At 41.9% G+C, this 18,233-nt stretch overlaps 1 protein-coding gene across 1 annotated transcript in view; it reads left to right on the top strand.

Moving 5' to 3' along the window:
- Positions 1-1,751: 1,751 nt before the first annotated feature.
- LOC311009400 (NLR family CARD domain-containing protein 3-like) overlaps positions 1,752-18,233 on the top strand; it is a 30,566-nt gene continuing 14,084 nt past the window's right edge. The window contains exons 1-7 of the mRNA XM_084003540.1: positions 1,752-1,976; positions 4,836-5,115; positions 10,511-10,616; positions 11,754-11,876; positions 12,669-12,782; positions 13,726-13,842; positions 16,813-16,932. Coding sequence (XP_083859666.1) covers positions 10,528-10,616; positions 11,754-11,876; positions 12,669-12,782; positions 13,726-13,842; positions 16,813-16,932 — 563 coding nt within the window. The 5' untranslated portion in view covers positions 1,752-1,976; positions 4,836-5,115; positions 10,511-10,527. The remainder of the gene's footprint in view (positions 1,977-4,835; positions 5,116-10,510; positions 10,617-11,753; positions 11,877-12,668; positions 12,783-13,725; positions 13,843-16,812; positions 16,933-18,233) is intronic.

Raw genomic sequence — 18,233 nt, 5'->3', positions numbered from 1 at the left:
GCACTGGAACCGCTGGAAGAACATTAGAACAGACTCCACATACAGACTAATTCAGTCTGGTTTGGATTCAAACAGGACAGGAACACACCTCAACTGGCAGATGAGATATGTCTGTCACATTTCTGTACATTAAGGACATGCTACTGCCTTGTATTTTTAGTGTATGTCTACATATACTTGGACAATAAAAGTGATTCTGAATTGTTACTGATCCATTGTGTCTCCTTCTGCTACAGTAATGACTGATTGTAGTTCTGGCAGTGTGCTGCATGACTACAGTGTGTAAACTCACATTTAGCTGCATCATGTTTTATTTGGAAGTGTTTATATGACAGAGCAGGTCCACACAGGTCAGTGCGCTGGTATCTGCGGGTCTTGACGCTACTTGACAGCCAAGTCGTGTTCACATGTGCCGCGTTGAACTCCGCCAAACATGTCTTTGTTTCTTTTCTGTCGCCACACAACATATTTCCACAGCCCAGATGTCTGATGGTACCAAGCGGTTCTGTCTAGACCGAGCAGAAAGCTGAGCAGAAAGCTGAGCAGAGCGCTCAGGTAGGTAGCAGATGTTGTATCACAGGTTAATCTGAGCAGACCACAGTTGACCACAGTCTCCTCACCGCTCTGAGCGGGCTGGAAACTGCTTCTCCTGCAGGGTGGGTTAAAGCAGAACCAGCTATCGGGCCGTCTGGACAGCAGTTTACTAACCATGTGTGATTAAACATATGAGACTGACGACAAGAACACATTTCAACAGATTTATTAACGTTAGCAGTGTATTGAACAGGCATCGGGACAGTCACCTACTGTCTCATTCGCTAGTCCTGCTAGGAGAGTCCTGACAGCGGCAGCTCACCGACGGGCTGGCGAACGGTTATAATGTTACAGCGGACCGTAATGTTTCCAAACACACCGACACATGAACGTGATAAAGACAAGAAGCGATCAAATGTTTATTTCCTGGATAGTCAACAAGGGGTCCTCAGAAGGACACGCCTCCCAAACATCTGCCTAGTATAAAGAATATCACCAGTTAATTCAGCCACCAGTTAATCTCGAACACCGGTCCCCATCACCTGGCTCATCGCAGTCGGTAATGACAGCTCATCTCCAGTTACAAGGAAGTTTTCGCAACCGTTTCCGCTTCTGCTGTTCCTCTCTACTTACTACTCTTTGATTCCAGAAAAGTAAACGCCTCGCGCGCGGCCAAGGGAAAAAGACGCGTATTAGCTTAGCTTAAATGTAGCCGTTACCCGTCACCAACTAACGTTGAGCTAACTTCATTAGCTGTTAAATGTAATGGCGTGCCGTCTGTCGCTTCGCTGTATAAATACAAAGTTAGCAACTTTACCTGTGGGAGTAATACCAAAAAGGACAGCCGTCCAGTCCAGTTAACGAGTCTTGTGACTCGGATTTGCCCCGCCGACGTCTTCTGGCTGTTAGGCTGCTTATGTCAACAGCAGTAAACTCAGCGGATGAAACTCCTGCGTCATTCTCCGCGGCGGGAAAACGACTTTTTTTTAAAAGCAGGTACTAAAAGGGGAGGGGGTCATGGTAGACCACCGTCTTCCTCTGATACCCCGAGATAATCAGGCAGTGGGAGATGCAGTACGTGTTGTTTTTTGCCACTTAAACCTGAAAACGACAAGGTAGCGCGAAGATGGTCATTTTCACTACGACTTCCGGTCTGGCCGCGGCGGAAACACATCGACAAAAATCACTCCCGATCTAATAACACCTCGTAGCGCGGCCACAAAGTCAGAATCTGATCGGGTGGCAATTTGACGTCACGCGACGTGTAAATGTGTTTTAAAATTGGTTCGGTTTTTTTCAACTCATCAATATTTTTCCGGTTTAATTGGGAAGGAAAATCACTGCGTTTCCGGTTTGAGTGTCTTATCTCCGCTGCCTTGATGTCAGCATCTGGACGCCAGCAAAACCAGTCGAGCCCAGAGCTATCGAGCTTCTTCAACTGGGTCAGTGGAGCAGTTCGACTTATTGGTCATCTACTATTCTCACTGCGTAAAATATTATTGGTGGAAATGCTTTGAAGCATTTCCAACCTATGTTATCCTAATCTTTATTTATTTATTTATTTTTAATATTATTATTCTTCCGTACGTTTTTCAGTCGCCTCTAACTTCTGCATACTTTCAGCTACAAAAACCATTCAACTATCAAAATGTTCAGCTCTTTCAGCTCTTTTATGCTCACCTTCAACTTTTTTTCTGCCTTTCATACTTTTTCATATATTCAGCCTTTTCCATATTTTTTTTTCAATGCATTCCTATGGAGATCAGCCTAAAAACCTCTTTAACATCCTCCTCTTTGAACTCCGACTAGTTTCACATACTTCCACCTACAGACTCCATTTAAACTTTAAACAATCAAGACTTTGAACTATAAAACTCTTGTTCAGTTTTTTGATATCTTTTACAGTTTTTCTATAATCACAGTTTATGTTTTATGGTTTTTTCAGATCTCATCAGAGTTTATAATGGGTGTGTATTGAGTGCTTTCCAAACTCCTCCCGGCCACAAATTTACACTCTACACACGTGATATTTTCCAGTTTTGTAGACAAACGTGTCCTGTCTCTCACAATGTGCTCAAAAACTCTGTGAGATTTACAGAATTTGAACTAGCAACCTCTAAGCGCGGCCATGTTGACTTACAATACAAATTGAGAAGCAGATTTTCACAGAAACCTGAAAGCAGGTCCATTTCTAACTCGCCCTAGCGTCCACATTTCTGACACTAGGAACAAATCAAAGTGATCAGTGTCTTCAGCAGAGTCTTGTGGCGCTAACGGTGCAAACATTTTGGCCATAGGAGTTTGGGTGTGAGCCAGGCTTTAGACAGTTACACACGCGCGTAGAGGGCCGTTGCTATGGTGACGGCACTCTGGCTGGCTTTGATCTTGAGAAGTGACAGCAGGTGTGCTCTGATTGGCTGACAGGAGCAGCAGACAGGAGCAGTCAGTGGGATTTGTAGTTTTTTTTGTCAAACATCGTCTGCTCAGGCATACTTTCACCTAGAAACTCCATTTAAACGTTAAACTGTCTGTCTATCTCTCTCTGTCTCACTCAGAAGTGACAGCAGGTGCGCTCTGATTGGCCGACAGGAGCAGTCAGTGGGAGTTGTAGTTTTTCAAAGAAGACAGACAGACAGACACACACACACACACACAAACACACACCTGACAGACAGACCGACAGGACAGACAGACAGACAGACAGACAGGACAGACACGTCACAGGACCAGCTGCGGTTGATTGCTCTGCTCTGATTGGTGGGCTCCATCTGGCCCTGGTTGCTTAGCTACCAAAGCCTGCCCCCAGCAAGCCTGACTGTGATTAACGTTTTACTGTTGCTCACATGTGATAACATCATTAGGGCACTCTTCACACAACTCAACTGGGAACCGTAGGGTCGCCGGTTCGAGTCCCTGTATGATCCAAGAATGGAGAGGTGCCAGTTCACCTCCTGGGCTCTGCCGAGGTGCCGTTGAGCATCCAGCTTAATTATACTTTTGCATATATTCAGCTTTTTTAATATTGGTTTCAAATATTCAGCTTTTTCAAACTTTTCAAATATTCAGCTTTTTTAATATTGTTTTCAAACATTAAGCTTTTTCATACTTTTCACATATTCAGCTTTATTAATATTCTCTTCAAATATTCAGCTTTTTTAATATTTTCTTCAAATATTCAGCTTTTTTTTCCAGTGTTGCTTCAGCATTAAAGCATTTCCACGCATTTTCTGCAGGAAATGCATTTTCTAGTTATAAAAGGCATCATAATGCTATGTTATTAACCAACAGAATGAGATTAAAACATATTATAAGTATTATTGTAATGTATTACAGACATGTCCCCCAACAACCTTTTCCATTGTACATATATATAGATATATAGATATACATATACATATATAGATATACATATATTGATATATGATATATTTGGCAGATCAAACTTCACTGATAACGACTTGCTGTGATAGAATTGGTTATAAAAAAGTTCCCTCCTTTTCCCCGTTGGTAGTGTGTAATAAACAAACCGCCCCTGAACGGAAGTGTAAAATTGTCTCATAGTTTCATTTGATAAAAAACAAAGCATGTCGTGGATATTTTCAATATGATTTAAATCAGGAAACAATCAAATAAAAAGACTAAATATCCAGTACAACAACAAAATAGAAAATACCCAATTTCTAATTGTTGTTCTGCAATAAGGAACTACTTTTGATTGGTTCATCTCTGACTGTGATAAATGACATTCACAAAAAATATCGGCATTTATTTTTGTTATATTCATTTTGTGGAATTATAATTTTTTTTTACCTTACTGTATTCAAATGTGGCCTAATAATGTGTGCTGTGTTTACATTATATTACTGTACTAAACTGAACAACACAGAATGAAGGTTTGATCCAGATCAAAACCAAGATTGGATTACGTGATCTGATTTCAGAATCCGTTTTTCCTTTTGAAAAACCCATTTTCAATATTTAATCCAATCAGAAATCCTAAATCCAATGGGATTCCTTCTGAAAAAGTGGGCCCTGGATGCCATTAGTCCTGCAGCACCGTGGACAAACGCCACATCAGTGAAAGTGGCAGTGAGCTGAACGCAGGTGGTGAAACATCAGAATTCAGGGTTCATTGTGATATTTACAAAGAAGAATAAAGCACCGACTGTTTGGAAGAGAGAGACAGATAAATGTTGTTCTCTGACCTCGTTGACAAAAACATAATGAAGGAGTCTCATTCTCCGCTGGTGGAAGGAGGACTAACCCCTCACCTGCTCTCCACTTTGCTTCATTTCTTACAGGAAAGATTCCTTTACGTTTAGACAAGAAGTCAGCAGCTCTACCAGCCAAATGTCTGCGTCTGCGTTGTGTTACAATAAATAAACCAAAATCTTCATTCTAGTTCTACTGGACGTAGTGCTGCATTTGATACACGACATACTAGGCATTCTGGAAACATGGGTGGGGCTGTCTGGCACAGTCCTAAACTGGTTTAAATCGTATTTGAGAATCTGGTTACTTCCTGGTGCCTGAGATCTGCTACACATCGTCCTGTCGTCTCTCCTACATGTGAACAGTTTGGTAAGTGACAGTTTCTGATATTTCAAACATACAAGAATGAGACAATGTTCAGTCTTTACTGCAGTAAATGTACTGAAGCTGTAAAATACAGCTTCCACCTGAATGCATCAGTAAGAATAATCTAAGCATATCATGTATTATAGTACAACACTGTGTACTTTTACTGTGGATACTTTAAGTACAATTAGTAGTAGTATTAGTGTTTTTACTGTGAAATACAGTAAATAAAAACATACTACAGAATTACATGTCGCCTTATAAACAAAAAAATAACTATAACCATACAAATTCATTGTGACATGGATCTGTTAGTTAAACGACAAAGTAAAAAAATGTCTTCTTGTCAACAACTGCGAAAAAGACAGTAACTACCCACATTCATTCCCTCGGGGCACTTTGGGGGACCGTTTGGTACTTTTGATTTTTGAGTATCAATATCTCTGTCAGTTTAACGCCTACTTTTCTGAAACTTCTCCAAGGAATGTCTTTTAATTTTTAAAACATTTTTTTTTCATCCATTTGATTGCAAGATGTATAGAATATACCATAAAAAAAATTCCCACACCTGCCACCTTCGGGACCGTGGCGGGCCCCATTAACTCCAATTATAAAACCATAAAATTAGGTTTTTTTGACATACTGTGAAACGGTCATTTTTTTCTCTAAAGCCAGCATCAATGTGACTTCCCAAGCCTCTCCCTTCAAAATAACAGAAAAAAAGGTTTGAGGTGTGCTGACTCCCTCAAACCACTGGGGGCAGTAGAGCAAACCACACACAGTTTCAATGGATGGAATGGTTGTCTTGTCCTGCAGAATGCATGCCAGTGAAGAGGCTGAAATCCACAAAAATGGTCTTAGTGTGTTGGAATTAATATAAAAGAGTGGTGTGAATGTGTTTGAGAATAAATTGTGTGTGTGTGTGTCTGTGTGTGTGTGTCTGTGAAAATGAGCTCTTCACAGGCAAATGGAGATTTGTGCATGTCTTTTTTTCTTGATCAAAAGAGAGACTCCACTGCACTATTGGCTGTGTGGTATAAAATATCAATGCTGTTGCTTCTCTGAAGTCTGCACAACTAGTTTGCAGCCTGGTCAGACTGGTCATTTGTCCAACAGACAGCAGACAGTCATGAGGAGCAGCCTGAGATCAGAGCACAGTGTCACAATAGGAGCCTAGTTCGTATTCTGCAAAATGCATGACCAGAACGGCTCAAATATGGTTTGGGTGTGTTGGGATTGATATAAAAGAGTGGTGTGAATGTGATTGATTGTGATTGATGAGGTTTGACCAGTGTAAATGACCTCATTTATATAGCGCTTTTCTCCAAAGCGTGTTTGGAGGTAGATGGGTGCCGTTCAATTGATGGCCTTGAAGGCCAGTGCCATCGTCTTGAATTGGATGCGTGCTGCAACAGGGAGCCAGTGGAGGTCACGGAGGAGGGGGGTCACATGGGAGAATTTGGGTAGATTGAAGATAAGACGTGCTGCAGCGTTCTGGATACGCTGCAATGGTTTAATCGCAGAGGCCGGGAGTCCGGCCAGGAGAGAGTTGCAGTAGTCAAGGCGGGAGATGACCAGTGCTTGGACCAGGACCAGTTGCGTTGCATCCTTTGTGAGGAAGGTCAGAATCCTGCGGATGTTGTAGAGGGGAAATCTGCAGGATCGGGCCACAGCAGTGATGTTGGGGGTGCAGGAAAGTTGGTCATCAAGGATTACACCCAGGTTCCTCGCAGTTGAGGAAGGTAATACTGTGATGCCCTCGACAGTGACCGACAGGTCCATGCAAGGGCAGTCTTTCCCTGGGATGAAGAGGAGTTCGGTTTTATTCAGGTTAAGCTTGAGGTGATGTGCAGTTGTCCAGACAGAGATGTCAGCCAGACAGTCCGAGATGCGAGTTGCAATGTGAGCGTCAGAGGTTGGAGGAAAAGAGAGGAACAGCTGGGTGTCATCTGCATAACAATGGTAGGAGAATCCATGTGATGTGATAACAGAACCTAGTGATCTGGGCCCTCATTTATAAAGCTTGCGTACGCACAAAACGGGGCTGGAAACGTGCGTACGCCACTTTCCACGCAAATGTTGTGATCTATAAAAACCAAACTTGACGGGAAAGTGTGCGTACCCGTAAGCAAACTCTGAGGCATGCGTACCGGTACGCACATTCTGGAGACTGGAAGGGAATCAGCAGTAAACGTGAGAAGAACTATATATTTTTGATGACTCGCACACATTTAATTACACTCCATATCATACGTTAGATCTGCGTTATCATGATGAACTCCAGCAATGTTTTTGACGCTTTTAATGAGTGATAGTTTTTTTCATGTTAACACCTTTTAAAATCTGACTTGTATCTTAAATCAAAATAATTTTGAAATATTGAATCAGCGCTGTCACCGCAGGAGGAGGAGACGGCCCAAATGCATGTAATACAATACCTTCCATTAGATCACTGTAGAACACAGCGGGAATAACTAAATATTCTCCTTATTTATGTGCATATATCATCAACGCACATACATACAGCCATTAAGCCATCGTATAATTGTTACACTTTATCCTCGTTTTTAAACCACCAGAGCGCAGAGGAAATGCGCTATAATGAGTGCCACGCTCGTGCGCGCTCAGTCGTGGAGCGTGGAGAGCGCAACTTTACCGAACTTCAGGAGGCAGACTCCACTAGTAATATAAGGAAGACAACAATCAATGTTCATTGTAAACGTAGTATTTTATTAATCACAGTGCGCGTTTGCCGTAGCTCATCTGCAACGTTGTTGATGGCGGTGATTGTGTCTCGCTGAAGTTGCAGGACGGCATCAGTGAGCACCGACCGCTTGATGTGCCATGCGCCCGGGGTGCGCTGCTGCTTTGCGCAGGACCCGGACGCTGTGCCGAGAGCCCGTCACCCTCCTCACATCACCCTCCTCACATCACCCTCCTCTACGCCACACGCTGCAGACTCTGGAAGGACAAAAACTATTTAACGTTTTGTTTTATATACAATAAAAGTTTAAAATCTGTTCACCCTTATCCCTCTGGTCTCAGAGTCCGAGTCTCCCTCCTTTTCGGACACAATCCCCGTCAAAGTCACATCAAAATCAAACTTCCTCAAATACTCTAGCAATACATTAAATCCATGTTAGGAGCGGAAAGATGTCATTTACCTTCAGATCACCGTCCGCTCCGTCCAGCTGACGCCGTTGACTGCAGCAGCACCACTGGCACTGCGTCTTTTTATTCGTGATCCCGCTGCTGTGACCACTAAATTAAATTATTGTCCGGGCCTCCACCTCCCCAACAAGTGTCTCTTTCTCCGTTTCTGAAAAGTTACGTTTCTTCGCTTTTTTCCTGGCCTGTCGCCTTGATTCACAACACGGAAACGATTGCATGCCGGCTCATTAACATAGTAAAATGTGGGCGTGTACAGGGCGGGATTCAGGAACGCACACTTGTAGGTGATCCTGTGATTTATAAAGGGAACATTGCGTACAGCTTGCGTGCGCACAGTTTTATAAATCGGATTTTTGTTTGGCGCACGCAAACTTTGGCTTTTTGGCGTACGTACACTTTTAGTAAGGATCCTACGCAGTTTTATAAATGAGGGCCCAGGTGTATAGTGAGAACAGAAGCGGTCCTAATACTGAGCCTTGAGGGTAAGGGTTAGGGTCCAGAGAACAGGGTTTGGACAACGAGCTATTCCATGTGACCTGAAAGGTGCGATTTGATGATGTGAACCAGGCATTTTTGTATGAAAAAAGGGCCTAAAACATAAAATAATAATACTAAGCTTTATATCTATTGTTAGGTCTGAAATTGTTGAAAAGGTTAATGCCGCGAAAGTGACATTTTTTTTTAATTTATTCATTTTTTATGACACTTTTATGAGAGGGACCCCATTTTGGCCCGAAAGTAACAGGTGTAAGTGTTTTGGAAAAACCTCTAATGTCTCCAAAAATAATAATGCATCAAAAACAATGATGTTATCAATTTTTGACCTAGTCAAGGCTGTAATAACTTCATCCCCAATAATCCTCTTTGCACCTCATTTTTGGAAAATATTGCATATTTTGTGCTTTTTGCATTGGAATTAGACATTTTTTGTATGAAAAAAGGGCCTAAAACATAAAATAATAATAATAATTATAATAAGCTTTATATCTATTGTTAGGTCTGAAGTTGTTGAAAAGGTTGATGCAGTGAAAGTGAAAAAAAAATTCATTCATTCATTTTTTATGACACTTTTATGAGAGGGACCCCATTTGGGCCCAAAAGTAACAGGTGTAAGTTTTTTGAAAAAACTCTAATGTCTCCAAAAATAATAATGCATCAAAAACAATGATGTTATCAATTTTTGACCTAGTCAAGGCTGTAATAACTTAATCTCAAATAATCCTCTTTGCACCTCATTTTTGGAAAATATTGCATATTTTCTGTTTTTCGCATAAAAAGTACACAATGTTCGTGTGAGAAAAAGGCTTAAAAACAGAAAAAAAGTTAAAAACTAATAACAAACTTTATATCTAAGGTTAGGTCTGAAGTTGTTGAAAAGGTTTATGCAGTGAAAGTGACATTTTTTTCTTTTTTTTTCTTTTTTATGACACTTGTATTGGCGTGGCCCAAACAGGCCCGAAGGTAGTGAGTGTGCGTACATTTTTAAGGTGCCCCGAGGGTTAAACGACAAAGTAAAAAAATGTCTTCTTGTCAACAACTGTGAAAAAGACAGTAACTACCCACATTCATTGTGAATGCAATTAAATAAAAGGTTCCCTATGTCTGATTTGGGGAAAACACAAAGTCATTTCAATACGTCTAAAGGGCATTGCCTCACTGTTTCACTAATTTCTGTGAGACTTTGTTGGAAGTTCATGTCGAACAAAAGGCCAAAGCAATAAACGTAACAATGTAACTTCCTGACCGGAGTTCAAGCTAATCCGATAACAAAAGAAACCAACAAAAACACATGGACAAGGTCTAACTCCCTACGACAGGACGACAACGGTGTTTAACGACAACAGGGATTCATCCCTACGGCTTCATGTTGGACATTAACGTCTGAGCTATTTACAATGTGAATGTGAAATGTTAGCATTGAAGCTAAAGTTATCTATGAAGAAAAGCTCAAAGATTAACACAAGGACTAAATGCGTATTTGAGTCAGTTGAAATATTGTAACTGGAGCGGTAACTTTGTGTGTCGCTGTGTCCTGAAAGCCTTTGAGATTCTCCTGCTGTCGTCTGGACGCTGTACAACTCAAACGGGACCAAAACATTATTGGTCTCACCGTTAACTACCGTTCATAGTTTTCAAGAAATGAGGTCCCATTGGAGACACAGGAAGGGGCGGGACTTTGCCTCTCTGTTGTCAGTGTTGCCGTAGTGACAGTGTGCGTCTCTGCCAGCAGGTGGAGACTCTGCTATGAATCAGTGTGAGGACCGAGAGGACGGAGTCCTTCCCTCAAAAACCACCCAGGATGGGGGACATGACAGCCAGACCAAAGCTCAGAGGTGAGACGAGGATCTTGAAGTGTCCAGGACTCAGATCACTCCACCATCATGGTTCTCACTCAAAAACATATACAGTATATACATAATATTAACTAGATTCCTTCATTGAGTTTAAAACTGAACCTTTTTATTATCTGACTGTCCTGAGGTGAAGAACCAGGTCTTGGTCCAGACCTTTGTAGTCCATGTCGGGGATGATCTGAATCTAGTGTCGACTCTCCTGTTGAATCCATTTGTTTTCACTTTGGTGAACAATCACTGAGACCAGAAGCTTTAATTGCCTTCAATACGGTTAGTTGTCTGAGAAGAAGAAGCAGTAAAGTTTGATGATAAGTCAAATAAATATTCAGATTAAATATTAACCTGACACTAGGGGTGTGAATCGTTGGCTTCACAGCGATTCGATTAAAGATTCAGTAGCTGGCGATTCGTTTTAGGACATTTTTTTTTTTTTGGAACGATTCGATTCTGCAAACCACGATTTGAGTCAGTAATCTGTATTCTTCTGAAAGGTGAAAAAATAAACAGACCACAGAATTACTTATTAAACATATTTATTCTATAAAAAGTCGTCCTGCATAATATTTTATGCTGATTACAAAAATGAAATTAAACATTGCTACATGCTGGCAGGGGAGAGAGTGTTTTAAAAGTCTTTAAACATTAATCATTATTAAGAATCATGATTCATAAGATTTAACTCATTTATATCGATTATTGGTGAATCCAAAACGATTAATTGTATTTATTTATTTTAGCAGATCGATTTAGTTGAATTGATAGGACTGACAATCGATTCATGGATGCATTGCATGAGTCGTTACACTACTACCTGACACACACCTGGACCAACACTGTAACCTGCTGACACTTCAGCTGATCAGCTTCAAATATTGAATGAAAGGAATGAAAGTTTAACTGGGAAATTCAGATTCTCTGTTGAACGACAAAAACACAGCGTCCATCAACATTAAGTCAAGTCTGCTGAATGAATAATGTGATGGTCTGAACTGCCAAAAATACTGTGATAATAACGTTTTTTGATGATTTCGTGTTGTGGCTTATATTGTGATGAATGAAGCTTAACTGGTGAGATTCTTGGGAAAGTATTTCCTTAAATTGTATTTAATGTATCAGGATGCAGCAGCAGGGACCAGACTCCCTTGGACCTGGACCTGGACCCAGTTGTGTATCCATAAAGAGTGACCGGTCTATGAGTTGGCCTTTGCTTTTTGAAGCTGAACAAGCTGCTGATGGAAGGTAAGAAATGAAACTGAATTCTCCTTACAGAATGAACCAGGTCTAGACTAGCCCCTTAAACAATAACTCCTAGTCCACCAGCCCTGAATCCTGCAACCTGTTAGGTCTTCTGAGCCACGATGAGAGAGAGACAGTGTCGTTTTCAGGTCTTGGTCCAGACCTTTGTAGTCCATGTCGGGGATGATCTGAATCTAGTGTCGACTCTCCTGTTGAATCCATTTGTTTTCACTTTGGTGAACAATCACTGAGACCAGAAGCTTTAATTGCCTTCAATACGGTTAGTTGTCTGAGAAGAAGAAGCAGTAAAGATGATAAGTCAAATAAATATTCAGATTAAATATTAACCTGACACACACCTGGACCTGACGCTGTAACCTGCTGACACTTCAGCTGATCAGCTTCAAATACTGATATGATAGGAATGAAAGTTTAGCTGGAAATTCAGATCTTTTCTCTGTTGGTCTGTTGGACCACAAAAACACAGTGTCGACCAACAATAACTCACAACAGCTGATGGAATCTTCCACCTGAGTGGTTTGTAATTTACACACATGAAACATTTGCTGAATGAATAATGTGATGGTCTGAACTGCCAAACATCTCCCACAATGCAACTTGCCCCTCACACTACTTAGTTTGACAGCAGGATCGTTTTATGTTTATTTGCACCACTCATGACATTGCAGATAGGAAGGGGGGTTTCCTCCATATCGTGACCTATGTATCATGATAATATTGTATTGGGATAATATCATAGTAAAAGTATTTCTTACATTGAATTTAATGTATCAGGATGCAGCAGCAGAGACCAGACTCCCCTGGACCTGGACCCAGCTGTGTATCCATGAGTGACCGGTCTATGGGTTGCCCTATTCTTTTTAAAGCTGAACAAGCTGCTGATGGAAGGTAAGAACTGAACCTGAACTCTCATTAGAGGATGAATCACCAGCACCTTAATCAATAACTCAGAGTCCACCAGCCCTGAATCCTGCAACCCGTTCTGTCTTCTGAACCACGATGAGTGACAGACAGTCTCTTGTTTCCCTGAAGCTCGAACAGAAAGGACCAATTAAATCCTTTTTAACTGGGATGAAACTACAGAATATGAAATAAACAATCCAACCTTAAAGAGACAATGAGGAGAAAACCTCTTGAAAGAAAAGACTCATAGACGGGAAAAGTAAAGAGTTAATGACATAGAAGAGTAGCGGCCAGGCTAAGCTAAGCTAAGAACAGAAAGACTCCAAACTAACACCAAACTCGAGCACCGTCTTCCTCTCACTCAAGGGAGGTTGTAGAGTATTAAGTAAGACACTTTATATCCACCAGACTCTTATTTTAGGTTTTAACATAACTGATAATGCATGAGGAGGTGTCTATTATCAGGAGGTAATGGACTACGTGAAGGACAGAACCATCAGACGCCCAGTGGAGATTTTGCAACCAAAATGTAAAGTTGTTTCATTAGTCATAACTCCGTTTCCACATCATTGTCACCCCATAAGGTTCTAATGCAACGGAAACATTGTCCACTGCTCCCGTTAATAGGACGGCCCTTAGATACGACTTGGCAACGGGAGATATTTCTAGTCCGCTCAGCTCATAAAACCCTTAGGCACAGCTACAAACCACAAAGCTAACATTATGCTAGCAAAACGCTGAGTCCAGCACTAAGACGGGTGTTCACGGGTCCACAACGTGGTCTGATGTGACCCAGATCCATTTATAGTATTGATTCTGACACTAGCATCAACTCTTAGAGCAAGACTCATCAATATAAAGATAAAGAGAGCAAACTGATTCATGAAGCTCAACTAGTTAGAATCTGATATTGTATTTAATATATCAGGATGCAGCAGCAGAGACCAGACCCCCCTGGACCTGGACCCAGCTGTGTGTCCATGAAGAGTGACCAGTCTATGCCCCGCAATATTATATTTAAAGCTGACCAAGCTGATGATGCATGGTAAGAACTGAACCTGAACCCTCCTTAGAGGATGAATCAGGTCTAGACCAGCCAGAGAAAAGTTAAGAGTCAGTGAGAAGCTAAATTGGCTAACGTGACAGCTACTGCAAGCTAAGCTAAGCTAATATATGCTAAAGTGGGTTTACATCGGAGCTGACCAGTTCTGTAAAGTGAAGCCAATGCTGAAGTGCCTTAAACTGTCAATCTCTCTGGTTGTATAGAAGTCTATGAGAAAATGGTCCTACTTCTCTCTGCTGGCCACCAGGGGGCGACTACTCTCTGGTTGTATAGAAGTCTATGAGAAAATGGTCCTACTTCTCTCTGCTGGCCACCAGGGGGCGACTCCTCTCTGGTTGTATAGAAGTCTATGAGAAAATGGTCCTACTTCTCTCTGCTGGCCACCAGGGGGCGACTCCTCTCTGGTTGTATAGAAGTCTATGAGAAAATGGTCCTAAATCTCTCTGCTGGCCACCAGGGGGCGACTCCTCTCTGGTTGTATAGAAGTCTATGAGAAAATGGTCCTACTTCTCTCTGCTGGCCACCAGGGGGCGACTACTCTCTGGTTGTATAGAAGTCTATGAGAAAATGGTCCAACTTCTCTCTGCTGGCCACCAGGGGGCGACTCCTCTCTGGTTGTATAGAAGTCTATGAGAAAATGGTCCTACTTCTCTCTGCTGGCCACCAGGGGGCGACTCCTCTCTGGTTGTATAGAAGTCTATGAGAAAATGGTCCTACTTCTCTCTGCTGGCCACCAGGGGGCGACTCCTCTCTGGTTGTATAGAAGTCTATGAGAAAATGGTCCTACTTCTCTCTACTGGCCACCAGGGGGCGACTCCTCTCTGGTTGTATAGAAGTCTATGAGAAAATGGTCCTACTTCTCTCTGCTGGCCACCAGGGGGCGACTCCTCTCTGGTTGTATAGAAGTCTATGAGAAAAGGGTCCTACTTCTCTCTGCTGGCCACCAGGGGGCGACTCCTCTCTGGTTGTATAGAAGTCTATGAGAAAATGGTCCTACTTCTCTCTGCTGGCCACCAGGGGGCGACTCCTCTCTGGTTGTATAGAAGTCTATGAGAAAATGGTCCTACTTCTCTCTGCTGGCCACCAGGGGGCGACTCCTCTCTGGTTGTATAGAAGTCTATGAGAAAATGGTCCTACTTCTCTCTTGATGTATTATCTCAGTAAACATTGTAAACATGAGTTTATGGTCTCAATCTCTAGTTTCAAGTCTTCTTCAATCCAGCATGATGTTCATTTAGTACATTATGGTCCATTTAGAGTCCACCGGACCAGAAAGCAGGGGATGCTTTAGGGGGCGGGGCTTACCTGCTGATTGACAGGTTGCTACCACACTACCAATGCAGTTAGCTACTAAGATGACTTAAACACTTAGCTGTAAAGTTGACCTTGAATTTTGAAGCTAACTTTGTTAGCAGCTTCACACCAGAATCCAGATGGATCCAGATCCAGTAAGGTTGCTGCTCTGGGTTCTCTGGTACATCACCCTCCTCACATCACCCTCCTCACGTCACCCTCCTCACATCACCCTCCTCACGTCACCCTCCTCACATCACCCTCCTCACATCACCCTCCTCACGTCACCCTCGTCACGTCACCCTCCTCACATCACCCTCCTCACATCACCCTCCTCACATCACCCTCCTCACCGTCACCCTCCTCTACACCACACGCTGCAGACTCTGGAAGGACAAAAACTATTTCACGTTTCGTTTTATATACAATAAAAGTTTAAAATCTGTTCACCCTTATCCCTCTGGTCTCAGTCGCGTCTGTGTCTCCCTCCTTTTCAGACACAATCCCCGTCAAAGTCACATCAAAATCAAACCTCCTCAAATACTCTAGCATTACATTAAATCCATGTTAGGAGCGGAAAGATGTCATTTACCTTCAGATCACCGTCCGCTCCTCCGTCCCACTGACGCCGTTGACTGCAGCAGCAATGTGTTGCCACTCGCACTGCGTCTTTTTATTCGTGATCCCGCTGCTGTGACCACTAAATTAAATTATTGTCCGGGCCTCCACCTCCCCAACAAGTGTCTCTTTCTCCGTTTCTGAAAAGTTAAGTTTCTTTGCTTTTTCCTGGCCTGTCGCCGTGATTCACCACACGGAAACGATTGCATGCCGGCTCATTAACATAGTAAAATGTGGGCGTGTACAGGGCGGGACTCAGGTACGCACACTTGTAGGTGATCCTGTGATTTATAAAGGGAACATTGCGTAAAAACTGCGCAAACTTTGGCTTTTTGGCGTACGTACACTTTTAGTTAGGATCCTACGCACAGTTTTATAAATGAGGGCCCAGGTCTTGGTCCAGACCTTTGTAGTCCATGTCGGGGATGATCTGAATCTAGTGTCGACTCTCCTGTTGAATCCATTTGTTTTCACTTTGGTGAACAATCACTGAGACCAGAAGCTTTAATTGCCTTCAATACTGTTAGTTGTCTGAGAAGAAGAAGCAGTAAAGTTTGATGATAAGTCAAATAAATATTCAGATTAAATATTAACCTGACATACACCTGGACCTGACGCTGTAACCTGCTGACACTTCAGCTGATCAGCTTCAAATATTGATATGATAGGAATGAAAGTTTAACTGGAAATTCAGATCTTTTCTCTGTTGGTCTGTTGAACCACAAAAACACAGTGTCGACCAACAATAACTCACAACAGCTGATGGAATCTTCCACCTGAGTGGTTTGTAATTTACACACATGAAACATTTGCTGAATGAATAATGTGATGGTCTGAACTGCCAAACATCTCCCACAATGCAACTTGCCCCTCACACTACTTAGTTTGACAGCAGGATGGTTTTATGTTTATTTGCACCACTCATGACAATGCAGATAGGAAGGGGGGTTTCCTCCATATCGTGACCTATGTATCATGATCATATTGTATTGGGATAATATCGTAGTAAAAGTATTTCTTAAATTCTATTTATTGTATCAGGATGCAGCAGCAGAGACCAGACTCCCCTGGACCTGGACCTGGACCCAGCTGTGTATCCATGAGTGACCGGTCTATGGGTTGCCCTATTCTTTTTAAAGCTGAACAAGCTGCTGATGGAAGGTAAGAACTGAACCTGAACTCTCATTAGAGGATGAATCAGGTCTAGACCAGCACCTTAATCAATAACTCAGAGTCCACCAGCCCTGAATCCTGCAACCCGTTCTGTCTTCTGAACCACGATGAGTGACAGACAGTCTCTTGTTTCCCTGAAGCTCGAACAGAAAGGACCAATTAAATCCTTTTTAACTGGGATTAAACTACAGAATATGAAATAAACAATCCAACCTTAAAGAGACAATGAGGAGAAAACCTCTTGAAAGAAAAGACTCATAGACGGGAAAAGTAAAGAGTTAATGACATAGAAGAGTAGCGGCCAGGCTAAGCTAAGCTAAGAACAGAAAGACTCCAAACTAACACCAAACTCGAGCACCGTCTTCCTCTCACTCAAGGGAGGTTGTAGAGTATTAAGGCAAGGCAAGGCAAGGCAAGGCAAGGCAACTTTATTTGTATAGCACATTTCATACACAAGGCAGACTCAAAGTGCTTCACATCATAAAACAAAGTGAGAAGAAAAAGAAAAAAAATAGAAGAATTAAAAGAAAATAATAAAAAATTTAAAAATGCATTACAGAAAGAAAAGAGAATAAAAACATATTTGCAATAATTAAAAACAGTGCAGACATTAAAAGATTAAGCAGAAAGCTATGGTGAACATAACAGTTTTCAGTCTAGTTTTAAAAGTGGTCAGAGTTGGGGCAAGTCTTACATCTTCAGGAAGTTTATTCCAGCCATTTGTTGCATAGTGACTGAATGATGCTTTCCCGTGATTGTTGTTTACTCTGGGAATCACCAACAGATTGGTCTCAGAAGATCTTAGTGGTCTAGAAGTCTTATGTAGTGGGAGCATATCAGTGATATACTTCGGTCCTAGACCATGCAGTGATTTATATGTGAGCAGGAGGATTTTGAAATCAATCCTCTGACATACAGGGAGCCAATGTAAGGATTTAAGAATTGGTGTAATGTGCTCACATTTTTTGGTCTTTGTAAGAACTCTAGCAGCAGCGTTCTGAACAAGCTGTAGCTGCCTGACAGTTTTTTTCGGAAGACCTGCAAGGAGACCATTACAGTAGTCTAGCCTACTAGTAATAAAGGCATGTACAAGTTTTTCTAAGTCTTGAGCTGACATGAGCCCTCTAAGTCTTGCTACATTTTTTAGGTGATAGTAGGCTGATTTTGTTACTGATTTAACGTGACTGTCGAAATGTAAATCAGAATCCATAATAACCCCAAGGTTTCTGGCTTTGTTTGAGGTTTTCAGGGACAGAGAGTGAAGGTGTTGAATTACTTTAAACCTTTCT

This window comes from Eutrigla gurnardus (assembly GCF_963514095.1).
Source record: "Eutrigla gurnardus genome assembly, chromosome: 23".
Taxonomy (NCBI): domain Eukaryota; kingdom Metazoa; phylum Chordata; class Actinopteri; order Perciformes; family Triglidae; genus Eutrigla; species Eutrigla gurnardus.
This window is presented reverse-complemented; position numbering and strand designations above follow the sequence as displayed.